This window comes from Pleurodeles waltl, chromosome 11 (assembly GCF_031143425.1).
Source record: "Pleurodeles waltl isolate 20211129_DDA chromosome 11, aPleWal1.hap1.20221129, whole genome shotgun sequence".
NCBI lineage: Eukaryota > Metazoa > Chordata > Amphibia > Caudata > Salamandridae > Pleurodeles > Pleurodeles waltl.
This window is the reverse complement of record NC_090450.1, coordinates 914602669-914627054: the sequence shown is the minus strand read 5'-3', so window position 1 is coordinate 914627054 and position 24386 is coordinate 914602669. Positions and strand designations below refer to the sequence as shown.

Sequence of the window (24386 nt, the reverse complement as noted above, 5' to 3'; positions counted from 1 at the left end):
AAATGCCCAAACTTCACCTCCAAGTTCCCACACATACAGTCCAGTGGCAATGCACTATGGATGAGTTAGTCAGGGGTATTTGCCTATGCTTTTCTGCATCTCCCATTTGTGGTTCGGAGGCTTCGGCAGACGTCTCTCATCGTTACCCTTGTGGCTCCCACATGGCGTTATTGGCCCTGGTTCACAACTGCTCAAACTCTCGCTGGTATCGCACAAAAGACTCCCCAACAAGCCAGTGTCACGGTTTTCAATGGGCTTACCGTCGAAGCTGAGAGGCGTAGGGGAACGGCCCCGGTTCCGGCAGGTTCTGCTCTGGCCGAGGTAGGGGCGACCCCTTCCGGTAGCCACGGTGCTGTGTGGTATGAGCAAACCACTACAGTCCATGCCCTCCAGAAGGAGCCCCAGAGAAAAAACCCCAGTAGGGTAAAAAACCTCCACAGGAACTCCCTGAAACGAAGGAGGACACCAGGGTGTTAGGACTGAAGATCAGGAAGACTGGAGAACAAGGCAGGTCAGGAACACACGGGATTCGCAGGAAGAAATCAATCGGAGCGTGACTACCACCAAGGAGTGTTGCAACGCAATGAACAAGCAACTGAATTCCCCTTCTATACCCCTAGACAGGAAGTAGGAAACAGGAAGTAGAAATACCACCATCTTGGATTGGGGAAAAGAAAGCAATAGTGAATCAAGTACGTGCGTTTAACAAAGAGAAAGCAATGCATGCTGGGCAGAGAGGAAGTGGTCAGCATGCTGGGAAGGAAAAGGCAGGTATAAAGTACACCATGTGCAAGGGTTCGGTTTTGTTCTGGAGATATCGGTAAGTGGTGAGCAGAGGTAATGCATAATGCAGGAAATTAAATGTAAAGCGCGTAATGCGCTATATGCGGTCAGGCCTGAAACCCCCTCGGGGTCTCAAGCCCTGCCGCGTCTGCCTTTATGGCAGAACTTAAAGTAAGGGAAGCGGCGAGTGCCGCGACCCCTAAACAAGCTCCTTGGAGCATCCGCGGCCCACGCCCGAGCCGCGGCATCCCCCGCGGCCCGAGCGTCGGCCGCGGTGTAAATAAAGTGGCGCGCTGTGGCAACCTGAGCCCGCGGCTGCGGCAAGTGCCGCGGCATAACAGTATGCCCCCCCCCCCCCGAGGCCACGGGTTTGTGAGGGAAGAGCCGAAAAAAGCGACGGACCAAAAGAGGAGCATGAACTGAAGAGGCATCCTCCCAGGAACACTCACTCATAGGGTATCCCTTCCAATGAATAAGATATTGGAGGCGCCCATGGAAAAACCGAGAGTCACAGATTTCCTGGACCTCGTACTCAGGCACATTATCAACCAACAGAGGAGGGGGACAGGGTAATTGCCTATGAAAAGGATCAGGACGGTAAGGTTTCAGTTGAGAGACATGGAATACAGGGTGGATCTTCCACGTCCGGGGTAGGCGAAGACGCACAGACACTGGGTTAATCTTTTTGAGAATTAGAAAGGGACCATAAAAGCGGGGTTTGAATTTGTTCTGACTGAGTCGGAGAGGTAGGAATCTAGAGGAGAGCCAGACTTTATCATGGACCTGATATTGAGGAGCCGCACAGCGTCTCCTATCTGCTATCCTTTTCATACGGGACTTGGTGGACATAAGGTTGGAATGGATAATTCGTTGTATACCCCGTAGCTGTCGAACGTAGGAGGAGATGGCAGGAAGATTGGCGTTATCTCTCAGGGGAGTTGGGAAGGCCCTGGGATGGAAACCGTAGGAGCCATAGAAAGGAGAGACCTTCGAGGCACTGTGTAGAGAGTTGTTATAGGAGAATTCTGCAAGCGGTAAGTAGGTAGCCCAATTACTTTGTGTAGCATTGCAGAAGCTACGTAAGTACTGTTCGAGGCCCTGATTGAGTCGTTCCGTTTGTCCGTTGGTTTGAGGGTGGAACCCGGATGATAAGGCCACCTTGATTCCCAAGGTCTTACAGAATTGATTCCAGAATCGGGAGACATATTGAGGACCCCTGTCCGATATAATGACCTGAGGTAACCCATGAAGCCGAAAGATTTCTTGAGTAAAGATCTGACCTAATTCTTTTGCCGTTGGTAACTTTCTTAAGGCCGTGAAGTGGGCCATCTTGGTGAAGGAGTCCACAGTTACCATTATGACGTGGTTTCCCATTGAGGAAGGTAATGTGCACATAAAATCTGTGGAGATAGTGTGCCATGGGCCTATGGGAACAGGTAATGGGCGGAGTAATCCCACTGGTCTGGTTCGGGGTGTCTTGGCTTGAGCACATATAGGACAAGATAATACATATGCCTCAGTGTCAGCCTTAAGAGTTGGCCACCAGAAGGAGCGAAGCAAAAGGTCTTGAGTGGCTTTCATTCCTCGATGACCTGCTACAGGGGAATCATGGCACATGTGTAAAGCTTCAGTTTGCACTGCTTTAGTGGGTAAAAACAGGGCCTTGCCATGATAATAATAGCCATGATCTGTATGCAGTTGCGGACGCAACTTAGTTAGCTCTGTTTCGTGTAGATGGGCATATTCGGACTTGACTTGGTCTAAAAAAGTCTGTGCTACCCCTATGATCTTATTGTTGTCAAATAAGTTCTGAACAGTGGAATCGCTGCACTCAGGATAACGTCGGGACAAGGCATCCGCCAGGGTGTTCTGGGAACCAGGGATGTAGGTGATATAGAAGTCATATTGGCTGAAGAAGAAAGCCCATCGAGCCTGCCGGCTATTTTGACACTGAAAGTTTCTTAAGCACTGTAGATTTCTGTGATCGGTCCGGGCTTCAAATGGTTCCTTTGATCCCATCAAGAAGTGTCTCCATTCTGTGCACGCGACTTTTAAGGCGAGTAATTCGCGTTCTAGCACGGAATAGTTCAGCTCAGAATCAGATAGAATGTGTGATAGGTAAAGTACAGGGTGTTCTAGATCATCATCGTCTTGTTTTTGCAATAAGGCAGCTTCAATGGCTCTTTCTGAGGCGTCTGTGACAACAATGAATTGTTTGCTGGTGTCTGGGTGTCGTAGAATAGGGGCTTGAATAAAGGCTTTCTTTAAATCCTGAAAGGCTGACTCTGTGCCTGGTGTCCAACAAAAACCCTTCTTTAGATGTTCTTTTTTAAGGGTTTGAGTAATGTAGCTGGTTCTCTGGGCAAAGTCTGCTATGAACTGTTGGTAGAAGTTGGCTAGTCCCAGAAAACATTGAGTCTCCTTGATGGAAGAAGGAGATGGCCAATTCAATATAGCCTGCACCTTGTCTGAGTCCATGGCGACTCCGGTTTGGTTTATGCAGTATCCCAAGTATTTTACTTCAGTCTGATCAAACTCGCATTTTTCAGGTTTGCAGAACAAATGATGTTGTCGGAGTCTCTCTAAAACTTGGCGAACGTGCTTGGAATGTTCCTCTGGATGAACCGAATAGATTAGGATATCGTCAAGATACACCACCACTGTTTGTTGCAAAAGATCAGAAAAGATAGAATCCATGAACCTTTGAAAAATGGACGGGGCATTAGTGAGTCCGAATGGCATTACTCTATACTCGTAGTGACCAAAAGGTGTTCTAAAGGCGGTCTTCCACTCATCACCTTCTCTTATTCTTAGAAGATGATAGGCTCCTCGGAGATCCAGCTTGGTGAATCTCTTGGCTCCTCGGACTGCTTCTAAGATGTCCTTTATGAGGGGTAACGGATACCGATCTTTAATAGTGATCCTGTTTAATCCTCTGAAATCGATACAAGGACGCAAATCTTTGGTTTTCTTTGGTACAAAGAAAAGAGGAGCCCCGGCTGGTGAAGAGGAGGGAGTAATTAACCCGCTTTGTAGGTTTTCATCTAGGTATTCCTTCAAAATCTGTTTCTCTGGTTCTGTGAGAGAGTACATCCGCCCAAAAGGAACCACTGTATCTGGTTCTAAAGGGATGGCACAGTCGTATTCTCTGTGGGGTGGCAGTTCAGGCTTTTCTGGCTTCTGGAATACATCGGCATAATCCTGATAATGCCTGGGAACTCCCTGTAGGACATTAATGGATCCTCCCACCTTAGAAGGTGCTGTTGAGAGACTTTTTGGGGACCAATAATCCCCGATGGAATAGCAGTGGTGTTGGCAAAAGTGGGAGGACAACGAAATGGTTTTTGTTTCCCAGTTGATGTAAGGATTGTGCCGTGTAAGCCATGGAATTCCCAGGATCATGACGTGGTGTGGTGATGAAATTAAATCAAACAAAAGATTTTCTTGGTGTTTTTTAAACTGTAAACAGAAGGTAGGGGTGGTATATTGTACAGGTCCAGAGGCCAAGAGTGACCCATCAACGGTGTGTACCTGTTCTGGTACTTCCTTGGGTATTTGTGCTATCTGTCGTTCCTTGGCCCAGGCTTCATCTAAATAGAGGCCACTGGCTCCGCAGTCCAATAAGGCCAAGGTTCTTTCTTCCCGACCATCAGTTAAATGAAGGATAACTGGTAACAGAAAAAGAGCAGTTCCTTCCTCCCTGGAAGAGCAAATAGAAGGTATATCACGATATCCCGTCCTCACCCTTCTTACTGAGGACGGGAGTTGGCGTTTCCCAAGGGTTTGGTTGGACGAATGGGGCAAGCGCGAATTAGGTGACCAGCTGCACCACAATATAGACAAAGCCCCTTCCTTCGTCTATGTTCCCTTTCACTGGCTGATAAAGGTCCTCGAGCCGTGTCAATCTGCATTGGCTCTTCCTCGGTATTCCCTTTAAGTTCAGGACGGACTTCCTCGGTACGATGAGAGAAGGAGCGAGACGGTACTGAGTGAGATGGCAAACAACTCTTCTTTTTCTCCATTCTTCGTTCATTCAACCGATATTCTATCGTCAGAGCCTGGTCCATTAATCCTTTAAGGTTTTCTATTCTAGCAGAGTGCACTAGTTCATCTTTAATGTCCTCTCTGAGACCTCTACGGAACAGTGTCACCAAGGTACGTTCCACCCAGGTTGTTTCTGCTGCTAATTGTCTGAAACGGGTGATGTATTGTAATACATCTTGACTCCCTTGTTGGACTTCACAAAGAGCCTCTTCTGCTGACGCCTCGAGTCCAGGGCGTTCAAACATCTGTTTAAAAGTGGTGATAAAGGTGGAATAATTAGATAGGCAGGGATCGTTTCTGGTTACTAGAGGTGTGGCCCAAGCCAAGGCTGGCCCCGATAAGGCACTAATCAAATACCCCACCTTGGTCTTGTCTTGTACAAATTGCGAGGGGCGAAAGGCAAAGTACACCGTCAAGGCATCCAGGAATTCTTTTAATTTGGTAGGATCCCCGGAAAAACGAGGTGTAGTGGCAGCTACTGCGGGGACATCTGTGGTCCTGGATGCAAAGGCTTGTCGATAGACAGTATTTTCAGTACGTAACTGCTGGAGTTCTTGAGCCTGTTGTTGTATCGTCATCAGCAGGGTCTGGCTCGTAGGTTCCGTGTTTGCCACTGGATTATCCATAATACCGGACTGCAACTGGAGTTTTGGGCGTTGCAATCTGTCACGGTTTTCAATGGGCTTACCGTCGAAGCTGAGAGGCGTAGGGGAACGGCCCCGGTTCCGGCAGGTTCTGCTCTGGCCAAGGTAGGGGCGACCCCTTCCGGTAGCCACGGTGCTGTTTGGTATGAGCAAACCACGACAGTCCGTGCCCTCCAGAAGGAGCCCCAGAGAAAAAACCCCAGTAGGGTAAAAAACCTCCACAGGAACTCCCTGAAACGAAGGAGGACACCAGGGTGTTAGGACTGAAGATCAGGAAGACTGGAGAACAAGGCAGGTCAGGAACACACGGGATTCGCAGGAAGAAATCAATCGGAGCGTGACTACCACCAAGGAGTGTTGCAACGCAATGAACAAGCAACTGAATTCCCCTTCTATACCCCTAGACAGGAAGTAGGAAACAGGAAGTAGAAATACCACCATCTTGGATTGGGGAAAAGAAAGCAATAGTGAATCAAGTACGTGCGTTTAACAAAGAGAAAACAATGCATGCTGGGCAGAGAGGAAGTGGTCAGCATGCTGGGAAGGAAAAGGCAGGTATAAAGTACACCATGTGCAAGGGTTCGGTTTTGTTCTGGAGATATCGGTAAGTGGTGAGCAGAGGTAATGCATAATGCAGGAAATTAAATGTAAAGCGCGTAATGCGCTATATGCGGTCAGGCCTGAAACCCCCTCGGGGTCTCAAGCCCTGCCGCGTCTGCCTTTATGGCAGAACTTAAAGTAAGGGAAGCGGCGAGTGCCGCGACCCCTAAACAAGCTCCTTGGAGCATCCGCGGCCCGCGCCCGAGCCGCGGCATCCCCCGCGGCCCGAGCGTCGGCCGCGGTGTAAATAAAGTACCGCGCTGCGGCAACCTGAGCCCGCGGCTGCGGCAAGCGCCGCGGCGGCATAACAGCCAGACCTTCTCACACAGAACCATGGAGAAATCAGGCACCCAGACCCCAGATCTCTAAACCTACCGATTTGGTCCCTGAGGTTTTAAAATCTGGGTACCTTAATATTCCATCTGAATACATGAGCATTTTCAAGGAAGCACGCAGATTGACCACCCGTGCCTGCTACACAGCCAAGTGGAAGAGGTTTGTGAGCTACTGTCACTTGAAACAAATTGGCCCTTTAACAGCCACAGTACAAAACACTGTCACACATCTCACTCTTCAGGATTCCAGTCATTAAGGCTTTCATGATGGGTCTCAGGGGACTCGCTCTCCCCTCGTGTCCCACCGACCCTGGCTTGGAACCTCTGCATTGTACTGACAAGACTTATGCATCCTCTGTTTGAGCCCCTTCACTCCTGCCTCTTCAGTTCCTCTCTTGGAAGGTGGCCTTTCTTGTCACCATCACTTAACTCAGGTGTTTCAGTAAGCTGCCTTAGAGGAATCTTTCATCCAAGTACAGAGGGATAGGGTTGTTCTGCTCACTAACTCTAACGTCCTCCCTAAAGTGTTTTTCCAGTTCCACCTTAATCAATCCATTGAGCTCTATGTCTTCTTTCCACAACCTGACTTGGTTGCCAAAAGGGCTCTTCAAACTTTGGATGTGAAATGAGCCCTTATGTAATACATTGAGAGAACAAACCCGTTTAAGAACACACAACTCTTTGTGGGTTTCTCCAAAGCCCATAAATGGAAGGCTGTATCCAAATCAGACATTGGCAGATTGATCGTAAGATGTATCCAGACATGCTATGCTAAAGCTACAAGGACTTTGCCCATTCATCTTGGGTCCCACTCCACTCGTCAAAAAGAGCCTCTATGGCCTTCCTGGGTAACATTTCATTAGCTGTTATATGCAAAGCAGCTACCTGGTCTACACCACACACTTTTACAAAACATTACTGTGTGGATGTGCTAGCCCGCCAACAAGTCAATGTTGGCCAGACAGTACTTTGTACATTCTTTAAAGCTACTGCAACACCCACAGGCATGCTACTGCTTTTGTAAGGACTGCTTTACACGCTGTGCACAAACAAGGTGATGGATGGTTTACTTGAATTATTCTCAGCCATTGGCAATTGCTTGGGCTGCATCCAAGTCCATTGTTTTTCACCCACCGTTCCACCTCAGTTTGGACCCAGCCAAATGCAAATCAGTCTCGACCCTGTTCCTCACAGGAACAGTCCAGCCCGAAGTGCCAGACTAAGTCCTTCCTGAAAGGGAACACAATCACTGTTGTGGGCATATGTTTCAGAAATCATGTTTGTGCACTTATTCATATATTCTTAAAGACCACTTTTTCCCAGATGACATGACAAATTTTAAGGTGATTGCCACATAATAGGAAAATGAGAATAGATTACAAAATTAGGATTTTTTTTAGGATGGATTGAGCAGTAAATTGCAAAGTAATGTCTGGAAAGAAAGGCGAAAAAAATGAACGCATGGTAAGGGTAGAAGTCTTGTATCTTGGAAATCCCAGTATTTCTTTTTGTGCCACCCACGGCCTCTTTGCTGTGCTGTAGTAATTTCATAGATGAAGGGAGGTAGTGGGAAAGAGGAAAGGTAATGAAAGGTAATGAAAGGAGATGAGCGGGTATGATGCATTTCAGGATGGCGTAAGGATGGTTGAATAAGAAAAAGAAAGGCAGATACCAAGGAAGGGCGGGACACAGAATGGGGTAAGGGTGAAGAGTGACCTATGGAAGTGGTTCCCAACCTGTGGTCCGGGGACCCCTGGGGGTCCGCGACTGCTTAGAAAATTAAATAATATTAACATTTTAGGTCCCCAGCTTTCAGTAATGACTCAGTGGGGAGGTCCCCAGATTCCAAAAATGATGCAGTGGGGGTCCCTGGGTTCCACTAATGATAAAGTGGAGGTCCACAGAAGTGAAAAGGTTGGGAACCACTGACCTATGGTATGTCCCACTTTAACCCTGTAGCATCTTTTGAGGGGTTCTTATTTCCTAACTGGACACGATTGAGTTATGGCACTTAAAAATTACACCAATATTTGCCAATTCAGTGGAACATATTGCACCGCTAGGTAATCGTTGTATGGGGTGGCTGAGCCAGCCAGGTGCGTAAAACCTGCACCTCTCTGTGCCTCCGTTGTGGGTACCTTGACTTGGAGACGACCCTGCTGTGAGGGACCTCACTTTAGACAGAGGCTGAGTCTGCAAGAGAGCCCGAGAAGAGCACATGAAACAAAAACCAACACAAACCAGTTCTGAAAGTGCAGCCAGAGAATACACATCTACTGGCTGCTATACCTGTATAAGAATGGGAGTTGTTGCCTCACTTGTTCAAGTTCCTCTCGACCATCAAAGAGGTGTTCCGCAGAGGATGAATGCGCTACTAGGGCTTCCTAGGGATGAGGGGACATAACCTGTAGTCTGACCTGAAGGAAGAGGTGTTTCTTGTCCCACTTGGAAGAAAAGGGAAGTAGTGTGCCAACCCCTCAGGACAGCTAGCATGGACAAGACCCCAGTGCTGTGGGCTTGTTTTACAAGAGACTCATGGAAGTGTGACTTGCATGCTCCAAGCTCAGAGTCGGTCACTGTGGCCAAAGCAGAGGATCTGTGGCACTGCCTGGGAGGATTGTCCCCTCGACTCAGCTGTGGCATCTTCTCCAAAGTGAGCCTGAGTGGTCTGCACCGCAGAAGAAGAGACTATTGCTAAATTGTGGCACTCACCAAGTGTGCCGGAATTCACCTTGCTATAGCAGCAGTGACACTTGTCCCAAGTATATATGGCGGTTTGCACTAATGAAGAAGAGCCCTCTGTAAACCCTTGGCACATACCCCAAGTGTGCCCAAATGAGCTTTCTTTGTGGCTAGCCCCATGGCACTAGACCAACGAGCCCATTTTGATTATTTTACTAGAAGTGAAGCTGTTGCCTCAAGACACTTGACACTGCACTAAAGAACTTTGAAGGGCGGACCAATCTGCTGAATCAATGACTACCCCAGTCCATGCAGAGGGGGGACCCTGTCTCGACTTTCAGGCCCATCTACCAATGAGGTATGCTTGTAAAAGGGCTGCCGACTGAAGACCACAAACAAAAAATGGGGCAACCTTCAAACCGCATGGTTAACTGGGGATTTACATATCTGCAGTTCACAAACACCACTTCTCCAAAAGAGGAGGTGATTTTGTGATAATACTCAATGCGAATTAGGTTAAGAAAATAAAGCTGAGAGTTCATTGTTTTACAAAAAATGTTTACATTTTGTAATTATCCCTATTGTGCTAACAGCATTGAGAAAGGAAGACACGGTTATATGAGAAATAATCCAAAAAGGCATATCACATTTCAAGCAGTCCCTGAAACATTCTGCCTGTACATGCTGCTGATGGTGAATCTATTTCGGCAGAGCACTTGGTCAAATGATATAGAATGATCAGTGAATGAGCTCCATTACTGACTAATGCTAGTAACCGCGTGGATATTTTACTTGGATCATACAATCAATACTGATCAATTTGTATGAATGGTAGAATGGCTGTTGATATTTCTTACTAATAAATTGTAGATCGAAGAACAATAATTATCACCCTATTTTAATTGCTCTGAGCATTTGAAATTTTCCAATTTGTACAAAACGTTTTGCTACTATGTAATGGCTTCCCAGGATTGAGAAGAAACTTAGAATTGTTTTTTTTTTTTTATTAAAAAAACTAAAGGTTGTTCAATGCCCTCTGCCCTGCCATTATATGCTGCCAAAACTAGAGGCAGGCCCAGTAGAAGACTCAAGTCCTAGGCCTCCCTCCCTTCAATAACGAGACGTTTCTGAGACAGCCTGCTTGGGCCTGCTCTGCTATTTCATGCCCATATGCAAAGGTGTGGATTATGCCCTGGATTTAGCTGCCAAAACCGATGCAGACATTCTTTCCCACTTTTTACGTCAGTTTCTCGATTTCTTAACATCAACCTTGGCACCAGAGATGCTTAAGGTTGCTGCAGTTACTTGCTCCTCTTTTAAAGTAACACAGCGCCTTTCTGGGGTAATCGTGCGCAATATAAACTCTTAAATCAGACCACAGAGGACCCAGAATTCCTGGCAATTCGGGGCCTTGTTACCGACCTAATATGGTTAACAAAGATTTTAGAGAAAAAGCAGCTTGTATTCAATTAATAGTTTCCTGAATGATCATGATACCTTCAGCATCACTGTTTGGGAAGTGGACAAATTAGGAACAAAAAGCAGCACTGATTGAGATGTGGGATGGTTTGCTTGACATTTCAGCTGAGAGGGTGTAGACTCTGATAATGTTGTACCTCAGCAGACTTTGATACTGTTGATATTTATTTACTTCTTTTTGAGAGCTTGAGAACTAATCCTGGGGCCTTAGAATAGGCAATTGTAATTTTCATCATTTCTTCATGAGAAAGTCCATGGAAACTTAGTTTTTTCTGTTGAAGCAGTGACTCGTAGAGCATTTCAGGGTGCTACCCATGCTTTTTAGTGTTTACGTCTTACTGTGTCTCCGACTTCTAGATAATCATGGTCTAAAATGCCATTGCTGCCCTGAAGACATCCACATCTACTTGTGAGGCAAGGGTCTGTTGGATAGGAAAGCCGCTGCAAAAGTGCCAACTGGTGGAGCCAAAGTGATTTAAACGTTAATGCTGTAAAGACATATGTTATGTTTTTAGCTGCCTCCACCACCCAACAACTCCATCCCAGTCTGCTGCCTTTTTGAAGTCTGTAACTTTGGATTAACCTTGGATGATTTTGACATGAGTCTCACTCCCATTTTAACAAAGCCTTCTAGGTTGCGTGGTTGAATAAGGATCCAGTAGCTATTCAAAAACATTAATGCAGGTAGACTTACATAAGTTCTGTAATCCTTATTCATTAAAGACCACACTCTTTTGTTGTTTTGACACTTATCTATGTCACCTTGGTATGCCCCCCTGTAAGTCAGACAGTGATTCAACAGGTACCATCAGCCGATTTTATGTTTCTTACATTTCCCTAAAAAAAATTGCAAAGCACATGTGGACTGAAGATTCAGTGTGCTTGATCCTGCATTATGGTATATATTCCCTCTGAACATTAGAAAGAACCATGGACCGCTCTCCTTTCCCAGAGCCTTAAGGCATGTTTATTTTGTTTGTTTCCATTTTTCTTCTATGGCTTCACAATCATTGCCTGGTTGGCAACTTGATACTATTTATTAATGATGTCCATGGTATAAATACATAAAATAAATATATTCAGTTGTGCCCCGGCGGTGCTTGCTGCATTTCTAGAAGGTATGTTGCACTTGCTGGGCTCTTAACATCTCAGGTGGTGGAGTTACCCTGCCCATCTGAATTAATTTATAGTGTACGTGCTTCCCTCCTTACAGCACCATGGCATTGCAGCAGGCACAGATGCTTCTGAGCATGAACAGTCTGGAGGCTGTCAACGTGGGCGTCCAACAGAATAACACGGAATCCTTTGCTGTGGTTCTGTGCCACCTGGCGGAGCTGCATGCAGAACAGGTGAGATGCTGACAGTTTCCAGGAACAGAAATTTTGAGTGCGAGATCTGGAGACTTCATGTTTTTCAAAACTATTCCATTTGGCAGTTCTTATTTTTCTTTGCCCAAGCACAGCAACATCTCTATGTCTTTATCAGCATTCTTATTTGGTGTACCTCTTTAAGTTGAGTAATAGTAATCTGAGAGCAGAGAGGTACTATAGATACATAGGCCCTCATTGTGACCCTGGCGGTCTTCTGACCTCCAGGGCCACGGTGACGGTTTCACTGCCAACAGGCTGGCGGTGAAGACCGCCACATTTTGAGTGTGGCGGGTTGAACTCTGCCAACCCGCCACATCCACACTCACACCGCCAGGGCAGTTGGACCCGCCGGGTCGGAGATGAGCATCTCTGACCTGGAGGTCCATAGAAGACCACCGGCGGTATTATGAGCCAGCTTTCCACCAGGGTTTCTGCGGCACCACAAAAACCCTAGCAGAAAGGCTACCAGTGACAGGGAGTTTCTTCCATGTCACCGGAAGACGACGCCACCCCCCCTGCCCCCCTGCCCCCCCCCGCACACACATACTCGCATTCACTTCAGCACTCATACAGGCATTCAGTTCAACATTCACACTCGCATACACACATGCAGACAAACACCCCACTCACACAGGCACACACAACACCCCCCACCCGCCTCCCCTGTCGACTTGCCTTATCCGGCGAGGAGGTCATCCAGCAGGGAACGGGCACTTCCACTGCCGGCAGCGCCCCGCCATCAGGTTACCACCAGGCCATATTACAGGTCGTAATACAGCTGGTGGAGTCCTTTTGACGGGACGGTGGGGGAACCGCTTATGCGCCTCCGCCCACCAGCACGACTACTGCTGGATTTCCGCCCAAAATGTGGCGGCAATCCAGCAGTACTTGTAATATGGTTGGCGGAAGACCTCCAGCACTGGCAGGCTTCTGGCGCCTGCTGCTTTGGTGGTCTTTGAAAAAGACTGCCAAAGTCAAAATGAAGGCCATAGTTTTCATATTTAGTTTCCTTTGAGGTGTACGGTATTGATGAGTGAAGCTTAGTCCTGCAGGACCCGAACCTGAAAGAACTTGAATTGGCAGAACTTTAAAGATAAATCGGGGTTCAGCAAACATGTACTCTTTCCTGGTTGACGCTCGAATTGGTTCAACACTTAAATCTTCTTTCCCAAGTTTGCATTTATCTGAAAACCATTTTTGTTACTTAACATTGTTGGGAAGACAGTCACAGTGGTCAGTCTACCTCAAAGGATCTCAAAGTAAAGTGCTTGAAAATAATTTGAAACAGCTCTTGAATCTCGTCAAATAGCTCAAGCCTTCTTCAGTGATTCCACGTACATCTCAAACCCCAAAACCCAAGATTTAGCCACTACTAGCCAAAGTATCTGCTCTACAGTGCTGAATTATTTTTAATAATAAAACCCCTGTATAACAGATTGGTCTTATTTTGCAGGGCTGTTTTTCTGCAGCTTCTGAAATATTGAGACATTTGAAGGATCGATTTCCTGCCAACAGTCAACATGCAAAGGTAATACCTCCACAACACATGTACTAAGTCTTCTGCAGCACATAAAGTTATTCAGGGGTCCTTGGGCCTTTAAACCTTGTTCATGAATTTGGTACTCCTTGGCAGATGTACTGAGATCTCGATCACAAGTGGAGCGAAAAAGGGTGGTACTTACTCCACTCAGTAATTATTGTTACTTTAAAGGGTATTTACCAAGTGCTATAAATACCTTGTATTCTGAGTTTTCAGGTTGGGATTTGGCATAACATATGTGTTGTTTATCGTACCGATTTCTGTATGTTTTGCCATTTGTCTGGACTTTTCCACAATAAATGCCATCATGTTTTCCAGGCCAAATATGTCCGACAAAATAGCAGAGATGCAATAATTACAGATTTTGTGCAGACCTAATTTGCTCATGAATCAGTTTTCCATCTACAGCTTGTAATCACGACCCCTGTCTCAATGACGAAAATAGGCATTTGTCAACTGTTTATTGAGAAGTTTTAAAGTTTGGCATTTTTGTGGGAATTACTGAGACTTGTCTTGCACATTCTGGCTGCATCTCTTTTTTGTGTATTTGGAGGGCACGTGGTGAACCATAAAACGCTTGGGTTGTACTTTTCATGTTCAGTTTTTTTAAGGAAAAGGAAATGCAGGCCGTGGCTGCTTTTGCCATATTCTCACTTGTCCTTCAATCAAAAATAATTCGTTTAAAAATAAGGTACTAGGCAGATGGTAACCCTGGCTGAATTTATTTTTTGAGTGTCTTTGTAAGTTACTATAGGACATAAACCCTCTTTACGTTATTCTAGTAATCTCTAGTTAGACCTTGATAGAGGTTTTGTGGACATCTTTGTGGATAACAGATGCCAGTCTTTTCAGGGCATGTCGCAGGTTAGTTGTGCTCAAAGGAGGATGTTGGTGGCATCCTTTTTGTTTAAGATTTAAGACCACAATTCAGGTCTTCCAAATGCCAGAAAGGTTGCCAAAAGTTTAAGACCATGATGTCTTCTGCACACCCCCTGAATGTTTTAATCTGGCTTTCTCCAGTGTTCATTGGTTACTCAAAGCCGAAGAGCTGGATTAAATGGATACCTGTTGAATCAGATGCTACAAGGCTGGATATGGGCATTCACGCTGGTCCAGTGAGTTTGATGACTATCATAGCAAGAATCCTGGTCTTGGTGATGCATTGCCATTCCAACCCAAGCTCACAGCAGTATTCTGTGTATACTTCTGTTATTTCTCCGACTGTCAGAGTACTCTTGGTAGCAGTAGACATTGAGGTCTATAAGGATCTCAATGTTTTTCTAATTAGGCATTTGCAATTTGTCAAGAAACAGCTGCATCACCTGTTAATTTCATGTTGGTAGGAAAGATACCGCTATCACAACCCAGGGAACCTTTCTTAGGGTCCCCTTATCTCAGTGATTGTAAGTGCTTTTAGGTGATACACAAGTTATATTATGGTTTATATCCTGCCTTTCCTTTACAGATGTTTCATTTCTTGCGTTACGTTGCTCAGTCCACGTGATGTAGTGGTCCCCCTTATCTTTAAACTCTGTGTCGGTAAAGGAGGGAAGAACATCTTTCTGGACTTTAATTGGTAGCAGGCATTACTGGACATTTGTCTTTCACAAACTTCTGTATGTATGCTGTTCCCTTAGGGAGCTCTCACCCTGCTTCAGTGTGTTGAATATGTACTGTGGCACTAGGGCCATATTTTTAAATTTACTCTATTCGGTGTAGTGATATCAAATGCCCCTAAAAAGCAGCCGATAACTTAAAACATGAAACGCAGTTTGATCAGTGCTGGTGATGAATGTTTAGTATCAAGAATATAATGTGACTTAAGGTAGAAACACCTTGATCAGATTCGCAATAGCTGGGGGATCAGAGAGCGAACTGACTTCCTTCCTGAGGGCCAGTCATGAAAGAGGTACTCTTGCATTAAGCACCATCTGTTTCATTGCACTCAGTCAAAATTCCTATATCCATAGCTGACTGGCACAACTTGTATCACACAATCCTCAGAAAACATCCAAAGCCTCGTTTTATGATCTGTTTTTGTTTAGCTGTGGATGCTGTTTGAGCAGAAGATACAGTTTGATAAAGCCATGAATGATGGCAAATACCACGTTGCCGAATCCCTTGTGGCCGGAATAACAGCGCTCAGCAGCGTAGACGGAATGTACAGGTAAGTTGGGGAGCAAAACCAGACAAGCAGGTTATTTGCTAGTGGATCAGGTATAAGCTCCTTCTGTTTTCAGCTTGCATGTTTTAAAATGGAGACTGTCCACTGAAATGGATTCTTATCAAAAATGTGAATGTGCATTGTCCTCTGGCTGATTCAGGGCACTTGTCTACCACCACTGGCCGGTGATGCACAATGTTGATAGGGCAAGGAGGAGGTGGGCTTGACTGACAAGAGGAGGCACTGGTGGGATTCAGTGTTTGTGTTTTGACCACTAAGAGGCTTATGCGTAATTCGCATCATGGTTGGCTTCTTCTGATTGGTGGACTCACTTATTGGGATGATAGAAAATAATGAGCCCCGGAGCAAAATGTCATCACTAGAGCTCCGTGGTGAAGAGATGATGAGGGCAGGACTTGAAGTGGGATCCCTCCTACAGGGTTATTTAGAGAGATGGGCCATGTTTTAGTGCTAACAAGGCCTTGTGGAGAGTTTGTACCAGGAAGTGACGTAGCACGAGTCCATTGTTGAGGCTTCAGTGCCTACCTCTGGTGGAGAATGCAAACAGGATTTGAAATATAGCGCAGAGATTGCCTGACATTCCAGGGGAAGACAGATTTGTTCCAGTCTAATAACTGAAGCTTGGTTGACCAAGCACTGCCTTAAGCCTGGAAGGGGTGATGCTGATTTGCAGAAGTTCTTTCCTGCCTAAAGACAACCTTAACGTAGAATACTCCCAGGAAGCGTGGGTGACCCAGTCCTTAGTCACTATACTGGTTTTCTTAGGAGTTTTACTGCAGTTTTCCAGTGCAACTGACCTAGTGCTCTAAGAGCTTAACAATAACTCTGCTCTGCTTTCTGAGACACTGATAATTTGCATTAGCGCCGGGTGCTCAAATTAGCAGGTTTGCAATATGTGGCCGTTTACATTTTTTTGCATTAAAATGCAGGGAATTCTATGCCGTTTGGATCCAACTCCACCCGTTACTGGGTGCACCGAGCCAAAAATGTTCACAATTTGCTCCAGTGACGTGGCAGTTTTTTGTTTTGTTTTTTTGCCACAAATCACGTTTAGCAATCTCCTGAGTCAAGCGCAGTTGCTCCTGAGTTGTGATACTTTTTGTCCCTCCCATCCGTGCCCAAAGCAGTATCAAGCACATATTGCAACAGTTAACGCAGATTGAAAACTAGGAAGTCACTGAACTAGTGATGCGCTACAGCGACAAATATCGTCCAGGTCCCTCGTAGCACTTCCTACTAATAAGGAAATCATGAAGTGTTTGTTTTTCTTATGCAGTGGTATGTTTAATTTCCAACGTTGTTTTATGGGAGTGGCAGATTATGTACAAACAGCATCAATCTGAATTTTTCAGAACATTCAAGATGGCTCCTGTGGGGTTGAAATTGACATGTTCCACTATTCAGCATTCTTTCAGCATGTAAAGGACTTTCTACTTACCCATTGTAGAAAGAATCAGATCTGTACATTGCCAAGATATATATTCATGCTTTGTACATTTCATACCATTTGTGCTTCCAAACAAAGATACATCATGTCAAAAGTAAACCAGGTGGCTGAATTTAGAAATTGTTCCTATTTAATTCCACAAAGCAATTCAGCTTGAGACCCACTCTGGCCCATTTTTTATTTTAAAATGTACCCTCTCCCTTATCTTCTTAGATACTCAGACGTTTAATGGGTGTCTTACTTTATTTTACTTTCTGTAAACTGCCACGTTTATCATCACTACGAATAGCAAGATGTTTTATTGCCTCCTGGTCTAGGGTGGAGAGAGCTGCGTTTCCCTGGAGCTTGAGCTGACTAACTTCTTTGCCAAGAGTTCAGACCCTGACATTCCCGGCTGACGTCAGGACCCCTGAGAAAGAGGCCCAAGTTCTCTCCATTTGTTTACATATGGAATATTTCACCACGTGCTTCTTTCTCCCTGGGATTAGAACATGGCCAGTATGAATGAAAACTGGGGGCATTGTACAAACTAAAAAGAATGATGAATCCAACCATTGCTAATGGTGACTGAAGAAGGCAAGTCACTACACGACTGAGAAGTATTCTAACTGTAGATCAGGTTGGAACTATTTCTCATCCCACGGTGTACACTTCTAAAACTCAGGTCGGCGAGGGCAGTTGAGCACGTCTTTGGGGGTCTCCTCAGCTTTTTAAATTAGTTATGGAAAAAAACAAAACCTACTTGCCCTTGGTGCACACAAACATGGGATGTTGTCTTGGGGATGACAGACACTGATGTTTCACATCTGTGGCTTGGTTGGCCTTGACTGAAGGTCCTTTTCTGTAAGTCTGATTCTTAGTTGAAATGATCTGGAAGTATGTATCCATGGCTTTTCATGTGCTCTCAATCTCCCTTTTAATCACAGAAAAGCAATTGTTTTGAAAGCTCAGAATGAGAACTCGGAGGCACATAATATTTTACAGACCTTGTTGACTCACTGTCAGAAAATCAAGAATACAGAAATGGTGATTCGGTAAGTGATTGAAATTCCAAGTGATTTGCCTTCCCCCCCGCCTGACCCAGTTGCTGCTTCCCTTGTATACTGTCTGTACCCCATGTTTTGAAATGTAAAATCCTGAGCTGTATGCCTTCTGACTCATATATTTACTTGTAGAGTGTTAGCCCCGCCCCTTAAAAAAAAATTGATAGCCCCTCGCCAAGATTGCAGACACCCCTAAATCGCCAAGCCGTAATATAAAGAACCTTGTGGCATATCCCATGCTATGTAGTGTTGGCTTCCGTTTGCACTGTTCACCACCTCCTTGCGCACTATAGCTCACTTGGTTTCTCAGCGCTAAGCTAGCACTTCTCAGTATGTTAAAAAAAAATATTAAATGTTTGCACACTGACTCTGCATTTTTACTGGTTTATCTCCCAATAACGCTGCAGCAATCAAGAAAAGTCTCCTTTTCTGAAGTCTTTATTCACCTTTTGTTTGCCTCTAATCTCTGTCTTTGTAGCCAAAATGTAGGGTCCCCTTCGTATCCTCTGCTTGGTGCCCTACAGCAGACCCATGAAGGGAGGAGAGGCTAGACAGAGGGCTTTAGAAAACCCAGGTATCTGATGCCGCGCCTTGCCTGGAAATGATTACCCCACCACCCAATCCCTCAGGCCATTGCTAGTGGTAGAGCGAAACACGACCTTGGCCAGCGAGCATCCCACGTACTTAAGGCGTGTGCTGTGCAGGAACCAATTGACCTTCAGTGTTGCAAGTATTCACTATGTAGACATTGGGTCTGCCTTTTGTCCATTCCATATGAAGTCAGATTGCTAGTAAACGTGCTTGACATTTTACCATAAACTTGTATTCGAAACCCTTTCCAAGTAACTAAGTGAAAAAGGTCAGTAATGCATTTGTTCGTCATTGAGAAACACATTGTTTCAACTAGTGCACGTCTCTGAGAGGTGCAGCACGCACTGAAAGCATTAGACGACGTGGCAGCAAAAGGTTGGAAAAAGAAGATAAAATATGGAGTTAATAGAATGGACAATGGGAAGATGTTTTACCTCTGCACAGCTCAAGGTTTCTATTTCTGGCTGGAAGGCTGAGGCACTGGCTCTGTGTAATAAGAAAGAAACGCTCACATCCTCACCTGGTCCCTGACAGTCTCCCGCTCTACAGACGGGTTTAAAAAGTTAGGTATACCAGGACGATTGCTCTGGCGGTGGCAAACATTTGGAAAAAAGTATAAGCCACTCTAATTGGACAAGGGAGCTTTTTTTCCCATCAACTATTTGTTCCATGGCATCAAGCGATCAAATTATCTGGTGCGACACTGAAGAAAATGTTGTGGCTGCAGTTACAGAAATCGGGGACTCATTCCTCGTGTCCTAGGAAAGTTTAAAAAAAAAAAAATATGAGTTGGCACGGTAATGTCACCCTAACCCCTAAAACTTGTGGTGACCAAGAGGGGAGGCTTTGGCCCCATGGTACTGTTGTAACATGGGGATGAAGTTTGGGTGAGGGGTGCCAAGTTACGTGCAAAAAATGTAATTAAAAAAAAACATAAAAATGTGGGTTGGGTGTCTGCTGCATGGCGTGGACAGAGACCATTCCCTGTGGCCATCCACCTGCTGCTTATGGCCGAAGGCTGTGCATAGCGAGGGTTTGGGCCCTGCGGGTAGTTGGGAGCTTGGCATGGCCAGAAGGCAGGCCCTGTCCCCAACCGCCAGCCATGCACGGCTAGTGGCCACGCCCAGCAGAAGGTGTTGGCTTATTATGTCTTTAAAAACCCACAGAAATTCACTGAAGAAAAAGCTAAAGATTATATATATGTGTGTGTGTATATGTATGTATGATATACATACATGTATGTATATGTATAGAGACACACATACTTATTGTGCCCAGTGCACACACCTTCACCACACATATCAATAACCGCACATCCTTACTACATGCATCCATACCCAGTCTGCCACCGCCCACACACACTCTCTTGTAAACTCAAACTCTTCCGCCACATGTACAAACACACGCACATTCCACACCCAGACACACCATACGCCTTTCCAAGTGTGGGAGAACTGGTGACTCTGACGTGGAGCATGTGTAGGCTCCTCCTGAAAAAAAATATTTATTTTTATTTAGCACTTTCCAAGCCAAATCCCATTTTGAATCATTGAGGCTATCATTTTAAGGCTTGGGGGAGAAATGCGTTGTTTCTTTATATTTCCTGAATTGCAAGTGATTTTATAGTCTAGCTTCAGTTGCAAAAAATGCCGTATTCGCCTTTGTATAATGAAAGGACGGGAACTGCAGGAAGTTTGAGTTGAGGGAGGTAACCTCAAGACGGCAAACCTCTAGGTACATTGATTGCTAATAAACTGATTCATAAATGGGTGAGGTTTCTGGAACTGCCTCAGAAACTGGGGCAGAAATACCTTTTTGATGTGGAGCCAGGTAACATTCTTCTGGGCCGTTTTATCGGTAATTGGATTATTTATGCAACTAGCTGAATACATCTTTTGTGCACTTTGATACATAACTTGTTCGGATAAAGAAAATTATAATTTTAAAAAGCAAGCATTCTTCGGGGCCTTTGGTGACTGTCAAAGTTTTACTACCTTAGAATTGTTTCATCTTGATCTACTGTTTTTACATGTGTATTAGTGCAGATCTTGAAAATCTTGTGTGGATCTGGCTGGCCCTTCTCTGCCTACTTTGAATTCTCATGCATTAAAAATGTCAAATACTGTAGTGGTGGGCACTGGAATCAGTTCGAATGAGACTGAAAGATGTATGTGTTCTATGGGAGGCCTTGGTCTCCCGTAGACCCAAGGCCCTGTTGTGAAGAAAAGGTACTTTAAGCTTCCAAGCAATCGGCTACCCGAGGCATTGTCCAGCGGATCTAACATTTGCTCGAATAATGAACACCCTGACTGTAAGTGTAGGCAGGGCTTCTCTGCTGCTTCCCCCATGCAATTCCTGCTTTTCACCTGAGTTTCACGAGGTGACTTGATGTTAGGTAACATGCCCTGAGCTCCGTTTTCCCTAGGGAAACGGCCTTTACGATGAAGAAATATGCATGGAGGAAGACGCGAATCAAAGGCTGCTGTCCAAACATTCTCCATGTTTTTTTTATGCAGGATATCTTTAGAAATGCATGTACCTTTGTATGATGTGTGAAATGGTTTGGTAGGTTTTAACAACGCGATAAATACCTGCTCCTAGTGATATTCCTTCAGGTTGTGTTCCACTTTTAGCCTCCAGGTGGCAGTAACCGCCCGATCATTCCACTTCAGGCAATTCGTTTCAGTAACTGAGTTTGATTTAATATTTGTTTGCTATTACCCACTGTTCTAGGGTGACCAGACGTCGCGGATTTCCCCGGACAGTCCCGGTTTTTAGAGGACTGTTCCGGTGTCCCGACGCTTCTCTTAATTTTAAACAAATGTCCCGCTTTTAGGGACAAAAGTCACATTATTACATAAATGTCCCTGTTTTTGGGACAAAGGTCAGATTATCTAGGGAAGCATAAGTTCAAGGTATGCTCTCCTTTAACAGACGCCTACAGAGTATGCAATAATTAAAGTATTTTATCTGTTACTATAAGGCAACACAGTCCCCTATCTGCTCCCAGGAGAGAGACTGAGTGGGGGTCAGAGAGAGGTGGGTGGGAGCGGGTTTGGGATGCAGGGTGGGAGGTCAAGCCATACCTAATTTTATATGTATAATCTTGTAAATATATATATATATATACATATATATATACATATATATATATATATATATTGTAAACAAAAGCGTCCTCTCAGCGAAAGCGCACTCCCACCAGGTTAATTTGGGAAAATCGAAATTCAGCAACTCACAGCGAATTCCTTTCAGTCTTTTCAAAATTCAGGCCTATATCGAAAAAACATCTCTGGACACGTGTTTCGGGGTTGATCCCCTCATCAGCAGAGAAACTAAAAAATATATCACCCTCGTAGGTGCAGCCATTGCTGGATGTGTTCCAGACTCTCATTCCTTTTAAAGACCACATACCTGGCTCGTTCAGCAAATTCAATTGCAAGCACCTGATTAATATATTCAAGTACCAGCCCAAGTGCATGCTGGTTACGGTAGTCCTGCGCATTTGTAATTGCACCCAAGGTGGGTTGCTGGAGCCAGACAAAATCATGAAAAGAATACAATTCCTTAGTAGGCGAATTCGACATGAGTTTTCAAATTAGCTGCATATATTCCAACCTGCTGCTCGAAGTGTGACAATCCATTTTAGTCACACCGACCTGCTCAGAACACAGTGGTGCTGCTTTCCCGGCTGGACCAGCCGGTGATTTATTTTAAACAAAAGCGTCCTCTCAGCGAAAGCGCACTCCCACCAGGTTAATTTGGGAAAATCGAAATTCAGCAACTCACAGCGAATTCCTTTCAGTCTTTTCAAAATTCAGGCCTATATCGAAAAAACATCTCTGGACACATGTTTCGGGGTTGATCCCCTCATCAGCAGAGAAACTAAAAAATATATCACCCTCGTAGGTGCAGCCATTGCTGGATGTGTTCCAGACTCTCATTCCTTTTAAAGACCACATACCTGGCTCGTTCAGCAAATTCAATTGCAAGCACCTGATTAATATATTCAAGTACCAGCCCAAGTGCATGCTGGTTACGGTAGTCCTGCGCATTTGTAATTGCACCCAAGGTGGGTTGCTGGAGCCAGACAAAATCATGAAAAGAATACAATTCCTTAGTAGGCGAATTCGACGTGAGTTTTCAAATTAGCTGCATATATTCCAACCTGCTGCTCGAAGTGTGACAATCCATTTTAGTCACACCGACCTGCTCAGAACACAGTGGTCCTGCTTTCCCGGCTGGACCAGCCGGTGATTTATTTTAAACAAAAGCGTCCTCTCAGCGAAAGCGCACTCCCACCAGGTTAATTTGGGAAAATCGAAATTCAGCAACTCACAGCGAATTCCTTTCAGTCTTTTCAAAATTCAGGCCTATATCGAAAAAACATCTCTGGACACGTGTTTCGGGGTTGATCCCCTCATCAGCAGAGAAACTAAAAAATATATCACCCTCGTAGGTGCAGCCATTGCTGGATGTGTTCCAGACTCTCATTCCTTTTAAAGACCACATACCTGGCTCGTTCAGCAAATTCAATTGCAAGCACCTGATTAATATATTCAAGTACTAGCCCAAGTGCATGCTGGTTACGGTAGTCCTGCGCATTTGTGATTGCACCCAAGGTGGGTTGCTGGAGCCAGACAAAATCATGAAAAGAATACAATTGCTTAGTAGGCGAATTCGACGTGAGTTGTCAAATTAGCTGCATATATTCCAACCTGCTGCTCGAAGTGTGACAATCCATTTTAGTCACACCGACCTGCTCAGAACACAGTGGTGCTGCTTTCCCAGCTGGACCAGCCGGTGATTTATTTTAAACAAAAGCGTCCTCTCAGCGAAAGCGCACTCCCACCAGGTTAATTTGGGAAAATCGAAATTCAGCAACTCACAGCGAATTCCTTTCAGTCTTTTAAAAATTCAGGCCTATATCGAAAAAACATCTCTGGACACGTGTTTCGGGGTTGATCCCCTCATCAGCAGAGAAACTAAAAAATGTATCACCCTCGTAGGTGCAGCCATTGCTGGATGTGTTCCAGACTCTCATTCCTTTTAAAGACCACATACCTGGCTCGTTCAGCAAATTCAATTGCAAGCACCTGATTAATATATTCAAGTACCAGCCCAAGTGCATGCTGGTTACGGTAGTCCTGCGCATTTGTAATTGCACCCAAGGTGGGTTGCTGGAGCCAGACAAAATCATGAAAAGAATACAATTCCTTAGTAGGCGAATTCGACGTGAGTTTTCAAATTAGCTGCATATATTCCAACCTGCTGCTCGAAGTGTGACAATCCATTTTAGTCACACCGACCTGCTCAAAACACAGTGGTGCTGCTTTCCCGGCTGGACCAGCCGGTGATTTATTTTAAACAAAAGCGTCCTCTCAGCGAAAGCGCACTCCCACCAGGTTAATTTGGGAAAATCGAAATTCAGCAACTCACAGCGAATTCCTTTCAGTCTTTTCAAAATTCAGGCCTATATCGAAAAAACATCTCTGGACACGTGTTTCGGGGTTGATCCCCTCATCAGCAGAGAAACTAAAAAATATATCACCCTCGTAGGTGCAGCCATTGCTGGATGTGTTCCAGACTCTCATTCCTTTTAAAGACCACATACCTGGCTCGTTCAGCAAATTCAATTGCAAG

At 45.1% G+C, this 24386-nt stretch overlaps 1 protein-coding gene across 1 annotated transcript in view; it reads left to right on the top strand.

The window, feature by feature from the left end:
- ANAPC5 (anaphase promoting complex subunit 5) overlaps nucleotides 1-24386 on the top strand; it is a 104255-nt gene that overhangs the window by 67413 nt on the left and 12456 nt on the right. Inside the window, exons 11-14 of the mRNA XM_069214897.1 lie at nucleotides 11781-11916; nucleotides 13391-13465; nucleotides 15523-15644; nucleotides 18036-18143. Of these exons, the coding sequence (XP_069070998.1) occupies nucleotides 11781-11916; nucleotides 13391-13465; nucleotides 15523-15644; nucleotides 18036-18143 (441 nt within the window). The remainder of the gene's footprint in view (nucleotides 1-11780; nucleotides 11917-13390; nucleotides 13466-15522; nucleotides 15645-18035; nucleotides 18144-24386) is intronic.